Source organism: Perognathus longimembris, chromosome 1 (assembly GCF_023159225.1).
Source record: "Perognathus longimembris pacificus isolate PPM17 chromosome 1, ASM2315922v1, whole genome shotgun sequence".
Lineage (NCBI taxonomy): Eukaryota > Metazoa > Chordata > Mammalia > Rodentia > Heteromyidae > Perognathus > Perognathus longimembris.
In genome coordinates this window covers 69,168,248-69,179,743 of record NC_063161.1, presented here as the reverse complement: position 1 = coordinate 69,179,743, position 11,496 = coordinate 69,168,248, and the positions used below count along the sequence as shown (strand labels likewise).

At 55.7% G+C, this 11,496-nt stretch overlaps 1 protein-coding gene across 1 annotated transcript; it reads right to left on the bottom strand.

Annotated features, from left to right (window-relative positions):
* Nucleotides 1–450: 450 nt before the first annotated feature.
* Nptx2 (neuronal pentraxin 2) lies at nt 451–11,266 on the bottom strand. Its single transcript, XM_048351065.1, has 5 exons — nt 10,735–11,266; nt 9,004–9,220; nt 4,097–4,341; nt 2,341–2,520; nt 451–1,729 (listed from the first exon to the last, which is right to left on the bottom strand). The coding sequence occupies exons 1-5, from the start codon at nt 11,149–11,151 to the stop codon at nt 1,502–1,504; spliced, it is 1,287 nt and encodes a 428-aa protein (XP_048207022.1). The 5' UTR covers nt 11,152–11,266; the 3' UTR covers nt 451–1,501.
* Between the last annotated feature and the right edge of the window lie 230 nt (nt 11,267–11,496).

Sequence of the window (11,496 nt, the reverse complement as noted above, 5' to 3'; positions counted from 1 at the left end):
GTCCTGCTTCCTCTATTCCTTCTCTCACTCCCTACCCCTCCCTCTCCTCAGTCCAAGAAGCCACCCTGGCCTTCTTTCTCTCCTCTGCATTTTTATCACTTTTCAGCTCATGAATCATTGATCACTCAGCGTTTCCATGGCAATCCTTATCCAATCAGAACTTCCCATCATCTGGGATGCCCTCCTCTTCACCAGACTGGAGAGGCCTGGGGGATCCTTCCATTTGCAGATGATCATTCCAGTTATGGGTCCTCTGGCTGAGGAGGCCCCGCCCTCTGCTAAGAGACTACAGGGACCGGTAGAGGAGTGGCGGAGGAGTGGCAGAGCCCATAGTGAGGCACGTGGGCCACACCTAGACCACAGGGCAGGGTGGGCCCTCCAGGAACCAGACATTCAGAGAGAAACCGCAGTACCATGCCCACCTGGTTTGGGCCCTGGCCCCAGACACTGCCCACAGCATCTTCAATGCACTTTAATTAGCATCCATGTCACAGGCGCTCTCTGTGGCACAGTGTCAGGATGGGCATGTCCATGGACTTTGTGCTTCCAATGGGTATGAAAAAATAAAATATATAATATTCAGCTTTATAAATTTCCCCCCACCGCATCACTTACTTTCTCTGTAAAATAAATAACAATCTGTGACACAGCCTGAAGCCACTAGGCCAACATTGGCCAAATGGCACCCAATGTTCTCAGCAGTTCGGGGGGGGACAGAGCTCGGGGGGACCATCAGATGCTCACAGGAATGGTGGAACATCGGGGTGGGCAGGACAGGAATCCCCTCAAGCACACAGAGAGGACAAAAAGGCTACAAATGAACTTCTGGCACCGGATGAGAAGAGTGGACTTGAACCAACCTAGTGATGAGTCCATCAAAGTGGAAGGGGGCAGAGAGGAAGGGTGGCAGCTGTCACTTCCCTTCTCCACTCCTGGGTCCTCCACATGGGGCAGGGGTTCCCCTTCTGCTCACCTGGCTGCTGCTACCCCCACACTGGCACATGCGCAAGACATAAAGGAGGATACAGAGTAGGAAGGGCCGCAGACCATGTTCCCCACACAGCACGTGCGTGATGGGCAGCAGGGATGCTGTAGGAACATAGGACACCAAGAGGCCCACAGCCACAACAGAAGAGAGACAGAGGCATACACAGGACACCACAGATCAAGACAGCATGGGGAGGGCAGGGCTGCACTAGCATTTACAGGAGGTGTGGGGAGAGCAGCTCACTGGCTTCAATCCACTCCCAGCAGGAAGCCAGCTGCTGACCCATGGGAGGCTGGCACTGACCCCACCCCATCAAACCCCAAAATCGTGGGAAGGAATGAGTGAGCTGGTGGCCAAGGCTGTCACCCAGCCTTAGTGTTAAGTTCCCACAATGAACCTTGGGGTCCTACCACTGGGGTGAGAGGTTTCACAGTTTTTAACAGGAGAGGGGGTGGGTTGGAACACCCCCCCCATGGGACTGACTGAGCCTGGCCCATGGGGACCCTGGGGTGGCTACAAGTCCAGGAGCCGCTCCTCACACGTCTCCACAGGCCACTTGGATGCACCCCCAAACACGTGGACGTTGTTATCCACCCAGGGGATCACGTTGCCCGGCATGTTGGTGGAGCAGTTGGCAATGTTGATGATTTCTTGTGCACGCAGGACGCGGTCCCAAATGTTGAACTGGCTGAGCTCCCCCACAAATGCTTGTGTGGCGTCAAACCTGCCCCCCACAGTGTCCTGGGAAATGGAAACAGGACATTCTCCTCAGGGCGGGCTCGCCATCAGCACCTAATTCTTCAGGGAGGCGCGGGGCGCGGAGGCCAGGCCTGACGCTGCCCTGGCTTCTCAGACATATCTGCCCAATCACGCATCTCCTATAGGGGAAACTGAGGCTGGAGAGACATGCCCAACGCTAGGACTACACCTTGCTCTTCTGACTCCAGATGCCTCTTATCAGAAATAATGGGCAGCTCCAAATGCCTCCTCCTCCCACCCCCTCCCCATGTCCACCTTTCCATCTTCAGAAACTCAGACACACAGGAACTTTGGGGCCCACCTGCCCACCAGCCAGCCCACCTCCCCAAGCTTCCATCTTCTCGCTTCTCCCTCTCCCCACCGGCTGAGCAGCCCAGAACTTTCCTACCTTGCCCTTGCCTGGGTACCAGGGCCCAGACCCTGAGCAAGCAGCTTCTATAAGATTCCAGCATCCCTGCACTAGGCCCGGCCAACACCCAGAAGGCAGGGCCCTTGGCCGATGCGATGCCCTCCTGTGTCAGAATGTTCTCAAGCCCAGCACACAGACCCGGGAGCGCAGGGGCAGGCCTGGGGCAGGGCGCGCGGCCACCCACCTGCTCCTGCCCGAGGATGAGCACGCCTCCCGGCTTGATGGGGTGCCAGGGTGCCAGGTTCTCGCCGGTGCCCAGCCTCTCCCCGTCCTGGAAGGCCTCCCACAGGCCGTCCCGCGTCGTCCAGGTCACGCAGATGTGGTGCCACTTGCCATCGCTAACGAACAGGGGCAGCTGCGCGACCTGGGGGCAGGGCGGGCGGTGAGGAGGGGCCCCGGCCTTGCGACCCCCCCGGAGCCCAGGGCCAGTGCTCCTGGCTGCACCTGGGGCCCCGGGTTCACCAGGCCGGAATGGAGTCTGGGCTGACTTCCTTTAGAACCAAGTTAGCCATACCGCAGACCACGTGCCCCCAAACCTGGGGGGAAGGTCAGCATGTGGGGCGGCCTGCTGTGCGTGTGCGCATGCGTGAGGACAAGTGCGCGTGCGCACACACTTATGCAGCCGCATGCAGCCCGCAGCCTCCCTCCCAGGAATTAGGTGCTCACCAGAGGCCAAGTGCAGAGGAAAACGAGGCTTCACCTGGAGCAGACGGGGGCAGTTGGCGGGCTCTCTGCTCACTCTAAAGGAGGCCCCGGCGGCAGTCAGTGGCCAGTGCCAACCTGGGGTTGGCTGCGCCCAGTGACTTTAGAAGGGAAGTTTGGTTTGGCCTTCCCTCTCCCTTCCTTCCTTTCCTTTCCTTTCTTCCTTCTTTCCTTCATTTTTTTAAAATAGGGTCTCACTGTACAGCACAGGTTGTCTTCAAACTGTTGGTCCTCCTTCTCAGCCACCCTAGTGCTGCGATGGCAGGGTGTGACCCCCCACACCCAGCTAGAAGGACAGTTCTGAAGTGGGGACTGCTGGAGCGTGTCAGAGCTGAACTTTGGAGACTACACTCCTGAACACCCATCAAAAAGAGTGATCTGCTCTGGAACAACTGAGATTAAAAGTTCAGGGAAAAGAGTAACATTTGCCACAACAGGGCAGGAGTTGACTTCAAATGCTGAGGGGCTGTGTGTGTGTGTGTGTGTGTGTGTGTGTATGTGTGACCTACATTTTTATTCTGGTGGTGGTTACACAGCTACATGCATTGGGAAAACTGGCTAAAACATACATTAAATTTCACGCTGAGTCTGTAATCTCAGCAATTGGGAGGAGTATTATGAGTTTAAGACCAGCCCAGGCTACATAGTCAAGATCCTATCTCAAAAATAAATAAAGTAGGGGCTGGGAATGTGGCCTAATGGTAAAGTGCTTGCCTCATATACATGAAGCCCTGGGTTCGATTTCTCAGCACCACATATATAGAAAAAGCCAGAAGTGGTGCTATGGCTCAAGTGGTAGAGTGTTGTCCTTGAGCAAAAAGAAGCCAGGGACAGTACTCAGGCCCTGAGTTCAAGCCCCAGGACTGGCAAAAAAAAAAATGAAGTAAATTTCATTGTGTATAAATTACATCTCAACACACTTGAATCTTCAGGAAAATGGGCCCAGAAGTCTTACACAAACATGCACACACATGTGCTTGCTCACATCCTTGAGCACTCACCTGTACAGGGGCAGAGACCCCTGTCTCCTGCCTCACTTACTGCCCTGGGGCCTGGACCCTCTGCTGTTTCCCTGCAGCAGACCCCCTCCCACCCCCTTGCCCAGGGTGGGCCAGGCTCCAGGCACTGCTGTCCCTGCCATGCAGACGACAGCTCTGCATGAACAGGGTGCCTGCTCCATAGTCCAGGCCAGCGAGGTGCTGCCCTTGGGCAGCCAGGACTTCCACATGGGGCCTCACCTTGTCGTTGATGAGCAGTTCAATGGGGTTGTTGCCCCACTCAATCAGCACGATCTCATTGGCCTGCCCAGGCACGGCATAGGAGAATGGGGTGCCAATGCCTGGTGAGGCGCTGGACCGCAGCCATAGGCAGATGGTGAAGGCGTACAGCTCGGGCAGCGTCTTCTTGATCTTCCCATACAGGTAGTTGGTGCGGAGTGGGAGGGACACCTTGAACGCATCTGGGGATTTGAACGCACTGTTGCCTGGGGAAAACAGAGGGGGGGCGGGGTTCTGGTGTGTCCGGCCAATCTTCCAACCTGGCTGGCAGAGGCTCACCAAGACCCCTCGAGGGATGGCGCACCCATTACATCCAGCCACTGTTGCAAGTGCTAAATCCAGCAGTCCAAGAGACAGCCCTGCCTTCCAGAATCTTCCCTTCTATTGGATGGCATCAGGTAAAGGAGGGCAGGGTTGGCGGGGATTCCTGCTGGGAAAGGAGTTGGGAGTGTGTGTGGAGAACAAGGTAAAGAATGGAGATGAAAACCCCAGGTACCAGCAAGTAGGTGGGTGGTGAGAGAGAAAAGAAGTAATCTGTGGTGAGGCACTGGCTCCGTTGTGTAAGATAGACAAAAAAGCCTCCCTCAATCCAGAAAAAGGCCAGGTAAGGTGGTGCATGCCTGTGATCCCAGCTACTCAGGAGGCTGAGATAGGAGGATTGACGTTCAAGGCCAGCCCAAGCAACAAGTTATGGAAACCTTCATCTCAATAATCAAGCTGGGCAGGGTGGTACCCTATGACCAAAAGTAGGTTGATTGTGGCCTGAGGCTCCCAGGCAAAAAATTCAAGACTCTTATCTGAAAAATAACCTAGAGTTAAAGTGGCTGGAGCCTTTACCCTCACCTGCCCCCTCCTCCTCATGGGCTTGAGAGACCTGGAGAGCACCCCCCCTCCCCGACCCATCCAGCCATTAGGCTGGGCAGGGTGTTTCACAGCTGTAATCCCAGCTACTTGGGAGGTGGGGACAGGAGGATCTCAGTGTGAGGCCAGAGAAAAGACACCATCTCAAAAAAAAGCTGGGTGCAGGGCTGGGAACATGGCCTAGTGGCAAGAGTGCTTGCTTCATATACTTGAAGCCCTGGATTCGATTCCTCAGCACCACATATATTGAAAAGGCCAGAAGTGGCGCTGTGGCTCAAGTGGCAGAGTGCTAGCCTTGAGCAAAAAGAAGCCAGGAACAGTGCTCAGGCCCTAAGTTCAAGTCCCAGGACTAGCAAAAAAATATGCTGGGTGCAATGGTACCCACAAGTAAACCCAGCTACTCAGGAAGTCGAGATAGAAGGATCAAGGTCAGAGATGAATGAGGACAAAGCTCAAGACCCTATTTGAACAGAAAACTAAAAGTCAAAACAGTGGGGATGTGGTTCAAGTGGTAAAGCACCTGCCCGGCAAAAGCAAGGCTCAGAGCTCAAACTTGAGGGAGGGAGAGAGGGAAGGAAGGAAAAAGAGAAGGAAGGAGGGAGGGAGGGAGGGAGGGAGGGAGGGAGGGAGGGAGGGAGGGAGGGAGGGAGGGGAGGAAGGAGGGACGTAGGCAGGGAGGGAAGAAGGGAAGGAGGGAAGGAGGGAGAGAGGGAAAGAGGAGGGAGGGGAAAGAAAGGGAAGGGAAATAAAAGGGAAAAGAAAGGAGAAGGAGGCTGGGAATATGGCCTAGTGGCAAGAGTGCTTGCCTCATATACATGAAGCCTTAGGTTCGATTCCTCAGCACCACATACACAGAAAAGGCCAGAAGTGGTGCTGTGTCTCAAGTTGACAGGGTGCTAGCCTTGAGCAAAAAAAAGCCAGGGACTGAGTTCAAGGCCCAGGACTGGAAAAAAAAAAAAGAAAGGAGAAGAAAAGGAAGAGTGAGAAACCACTCCCCAGTCTCACAGATGGCACAAATGAGGTGCCTCGGCATAAGTGAGGTGACTTGCTCAAGGTCACACAGGTAATGGGCAGCAGAACAGGACAGAGACCCTCATTGCCCCTGCCTGTGGGCCCTAAGGCTCGGCCTCCAAGTAGCAAATGGCCCTGTTCTTAATGAAGACATCATTACCTAATAAAGAGAGATGGCTCCACACCTGCAGGTGGGCAGGCTTGCCAATTTAATAAGGCTCAGTGTCAATAATATTGTTAGCTTGGTGACAACAAATAGGCTTAATTAGGGCTAGGACGGAAGGGGCTGGGATGCAGGCCACACCCTGAAAGCCAGAATCTTTTATTTAAATAAAACAGCTTGGAGGTTCAGAGGAAACTTAGTTAAAACCAATTAAGGAATTAAAAGGCCTGACCAATAAATCAGAAACTGTGGGTGGCAGAGGAGACTAAGGAAGGGGTGTGGGGCCAGAGAGGGGGGGGAAAGAGGAGGAAAGAAGGAGAAGGGAGGGAAAGAGGAGAGAGGAGAGGAAGAGGAAGGAGGAGGTAAGAGGAAGTCTAGTCTGTTCAGATTTCAGCAGCCCTCTAACCCAGCCCCTGGCCAGGCTGAGAACCCCCAAGCCCCTCCACCCACACTTGCTGCATGGCTAGTGGTTGATCTCTGGGCTCAGCGAGATGCTTCTTAGAACACGGTGGATTTCCCACTGGAGTGTGAATGTGTGAATGTGTGTGTGTGTGTATGTGTGTGTGTACTGGGCACTTGACATCCCTCTCCACACAGAAAAGCCCTAGGCAGCAAGCAAATGGCGACTGTCCCCACAGCTCAGCTGGCACAGAGCAGGTGTAGCCCAGGAAGGGTTCCAGGGGTTCCCATGCTAGGGTCAGAGGGCAGGGGGTGCCCCCCACCCCCAGGCCAGAGCAGCTGAAGGCATGGCCCACAACCATGGATATACAACCCAGACCCGCTCCTGCATGCTTAGCTCACTGCCTGGCACTACTAAACTGAGCTGCCACACCTGTTTGTTTTTTTGCCAGTCCTGGGCCTTGGACCCAGGGCCCGAGCACTGTCCCTGGCTTCTTTTTGCTCAAGGCTAGCACTCTACCACTTGAGCCACAGGGCCACTTCTGGCCGCTTTCCACATATGTGGTGCTGGGGAATTGAACCCAGGGCCTCATGTATACGAGGCAAGCACTCTTGGCCACTAGGCCATATTCCCAGCCCCCCCTTTTTTTTCAGTACTAGCATTTGAACCCAGAGCTTCACCAGCAGCCCTTCTTTCATTATTCTTTCAGTTGCTTTTCTTTCCTTGCCCAAGCCTCCTGTCTCAGACTATTATCTTCCTACCTATGACTCCCATGTAGCGGGGATTACAGACATGCACCACCACACACAGCGACCTTTTCTATCTCCTTTCTTGCCTTCCCTCCCTCCTTCTCTCCCTTCTTCATTCTTTCCTTTCTCGTTCTCTCTTCCTTCCCTCCCTCCCACCCTCCCTCTCTTTGTTGGTACTGGGGATTGAACTCAGAGCTTGGCATTTGTTAGGTAGACATTCTACCAATTGAGCCCAACAAGTTCTTTTTTGAGGGGGGGAGGGGGGCTCACTAACTGGCCATCATCCTTTTCAACCTCCACTTCCAGAGTTGCTGGGCTTACAAGCATGAGCTGCCACACACGGTTTAACTGTTGAGACAGATAATCTGTCCCCACATCCCCCTTGCTTCAAAGCTTCAGACCTAGATCCTTCTGACCACCTCTCAAGTAGCCAGGATTACGGCTGTGAGCCACCAGGCACGGGGAGTTTGAGTCGACGTGACTTCTTAGTGTGTCTCCTAGCAACATGGCTGCCACCCCAGCGGAGGCACACAGCCCTCAGTGCCTCAGTGGCCCCAGCAGAGCACTGTGGCACTCTTTTCAAGACTGTAAGCAAATGCAGCATGCCTGCTCCATAGCTCTGAGGGTCCCCACGGTCCACTGTGGGGAGATTGGAGGCGGGTCCACTCTCACCTGTGGCTCCACGCTGCCCTTCCCTCATGTCAGGTGGCACAGGCCTCTGTGGCCACTGCTCTGCCCCTGGGGAGACTGTGCCAACTAACAAGTCTCCTGAGAGAGGAAAGTTCCAGACACAGAGTTGAGCCACCCAGGCAGCCCTGCTCACCCTTTTCTGCGGAGGGCAGGGATGAAGGAATCTGTGAGGGGAGATGTGACCATCCACCCCCTTCTCCATCACGGCCTTGTTGTCCACGCCAGCAGACACATCCTAACAACTGCAGAAGCTGGGTCCTTGTCAGCCTGCACATGCTAGATGAGAATCTGGTACTCACCTCCATCTCGGCCACCCAGGGGACCGGAAGCTGGTACTGTAATCTCAAGTATCAAGGGCATTTTCTCTCTCTCTCTCTCTGTGTGTGTGTGTGTGTGTGTGTGTGTGTGTGTGTGTGTGTGTGTGTGTGTGTGTGTGTAGGCACACAAGCACCAGTACTGGAGCTTGAACTTGGGGCCTCCCACTCTTGCCTGGCTTTTTCAACTCAAGGCTAGCACTCTAGCACAGCTCCACTTCAGGTTTTGTTGTGGGGTTTTTTGTTTGTTTTTTTTTCTGGTTAATTGGAGAAAAGAGTCTCTCAGATTTGTCTCCCCTGGCTGGCTTCAAACTGCAGTCCTCAGATCTCAGCCTTCTGAATAGCTAGGATTTCAGGAATGTGCCCCCAGTGCCCAGTCTTATTTGGGGCATCTAAGCTCTCTGCACCCTGAGGAGAAACTCACTGACCAGAGAAGGCCAAGGAGGAGGCAGAGTCACTCCACCGTGTCAGTTTGCATCAGGCTGTTATGTCCTCAGCTTTCCCAGGGGTGATGGGGAGGGCTGATTACTTCTGGGACCAGGGCCACTGTGGGTCATCATCTCTTTTCATAAACACCCCCCCAAGTGATGGAATCCATGCCACCCCCATGGAGAGACAGATGTGCAGGGTAGGGATGGGGCGGGCAGGGCAGGGCAGGGGTGGGCAGGACCCACACGTACCTCGCTCCAACTCGCTCACCCGGAGCAGAAGCGCGTTCAGTGCACTCTCCGTCCTCTGGCGGTGCGCTGATGTCTCGTTGTGCAGCAGCGACTTCTCATCCTCCAGCTCAGCCACCTTGCGGAGCAGCTGCCGCTCCAGCTCCCCAAGCCGCCGTTGAAGCACCTCACGCACGTCACTGGGCAGGCCAGTGGTGGATGCGTTGGCACGGAGCTGGAGCTGGTGAGGGGCACAGACACGGTGACCCCCCCAGCCCTGAGCTCCGGTGACCCCACCAGAGTGGGGAGAAATTTCCAACCCCAGCATCATATCGCCCAGGCTCACAGGGGAGCATTTCATTGATGCCTGGGGGAGTGGGGGGATTTCAAAGCCAGGGAAGAATGACTGCTGCAATATTTGAAACTTGTGAATCTCATTTTTGTCCTATTTTTTAAAAGCTCCACTTTTCTCTTCTTACTAAAAAAGTCTCAATTTTAACCAACCTGTATGTGATTCTAGGTCAGATAAAGACTGAAACAGAGGATTTTTTTTTTTTTTACAGTGTGAGTCAATGGTACTCAAGGGTGGACAGCTTTTATCTAGAAAGGAAAACCGTCTCCTCTAGCTGCAGAATGGCACAAAGGTAACTCTGCTTGCAGAGAAATTACTGGAAAAAGGACAGCATAAAACAGGGCTAGTCCAAACCCCAGAAAGCTTCGATTTTAGGACAGTTACCTAGCCTTTTCCTCCTAATTATTTTCCCACTCTTCCCTGGCGCCTGACCCCAAGTGTTCCAAGTTATAAATTGCAGAAAACAAGAGCCTTCTCTCCCCTCCACCCCACCCCCCATGCCATTCACCCTGGAAAGGGTTACAATTCAGTGGTCTACCTGACTCACATTTGGTACTGTTAATAATCGTAATGATCCACGGGAGGCACAGAACTGGAAAATACTGTACTCAGACCCAGCAAGCCCAAAGAAACCCTCTAATAATTATTCAGCAGCGATCACCACCAGCTGTACTTTCCTTTAAACCTACTCTGCATCTAGTTATCTGGGGGGAGGGGGAACTCGACAGGAATTTCTGGGTCCCATCCACAGGGACGGACATTTCTTGAGGATTCTTCTCCGTCAAAGTTCCCAACAGCACGCATCTATTGGAGGAGAGCTGGGGACAGGGGATGGCTCCCCCTCCAAGACACCCCACCGAGGTGCAGCTCAGGGAGGCATCCTCCAAGTTAACGTGAAATGGGCTTGGATGAGAAATCTGGGGTCATCGGTGACCCCCTTTGCGCTCGGGGGCCCCCAACTCCACATTGCTCAAGCCTCTTCTAGACGAATCAAACCTGACCCCACTGACAAAGGACCACAGATGCCCGGGGGACGTGGGCCTCTGGGCTCGGCGCGCAGTGCGGGGCGCGGGCCACAGAACACGTCCCGGATCGTGTAGGGTGGGGGGGAGGGGGACTTCTTTTTTCTTTCAGAAAATGAAAAGAGGCCGTTGGGTCACTGGATATTTTGTGCCCAACTTGGTTTCTTATCCTGAGGACTCGAGGTGGGGGACCAGGGCTTTGGGAAGTTCACCACAAATCCAAAGGCGCGAAAGTAAAAGGTGAGATTTAACATGTTCCACCCAAGAGGGGCACTGAGGAGGGCGCGAGGAAGGGGTGTAAGCAAGGTCCAGAACAGGACGGAGCCTCCCCGTTTGCACCCCGAAATCGAGCCCGTCCCCCTTCCCCCGGCGCGGCACTACCTCCAGGCTCTCCAGCCGGTCCTTGAGCGTCTGCAGCGAGCGGCCGAGCTGCTCCACGACGTGGCCGGGGTCCCGCGGCAGGTCGCCCATGGTGTCCTTGCCCGAGCCCCGCGCCCGGCCGCCCGCCAGCCCCTCGCAGCGCGCCAGCTTGCCCGTCAGCTCGCGGATGGCCTCGCGCTGGGCGCCCAGCGTCTCCTTCTGCTGCACTACCGTCTCCCGCAGCTGCAGCACGGCCGCCCGCAGCTCCTCCTCGGGGCTCATCGCGCCGCCCTGCATGGGCATCGCGGGCAGCGGGCAGCCGGGCCGCGCCGTCTCCGGGGGCAGCGCGGTGCACACGAAGCGGCTGCCGGGCACTGGGTTGTCCTGCGCCCCGGTGACCACGACCAACGCCACGCCGGCGGCCAGCAGCGCCCACATCTCGCCGTTGCTCGGCTCACCGCAGCCTGGATGGGCGCCGTCTGGGCACCGTCTGGGCGCGCGGGGAAGAGGGCACCGCGCGAACCGGTGTCAGTCCCCGCGGGCAGCCGCACCTTCCGCCCGGCGCGGCTCACTGGCCACAGCCCGGCCCGCGCGCCCTTTCTTAAGTGGAGGGGGCGTGGCAAGCGGCGGGTGGGGCGCGCGCCGAGAGCTCTGATTGGTCTGTCCCTGTTCGCGTCACGACGAGGGCGTGGCGGGGGCGTCTCTCGCGGCTCTCGGGCCGCTGGGCGGGCGCGTGGGAAGGAGTCTGAGACACGAGCACCGCGCGGCCGAGGCGTCCCGAAA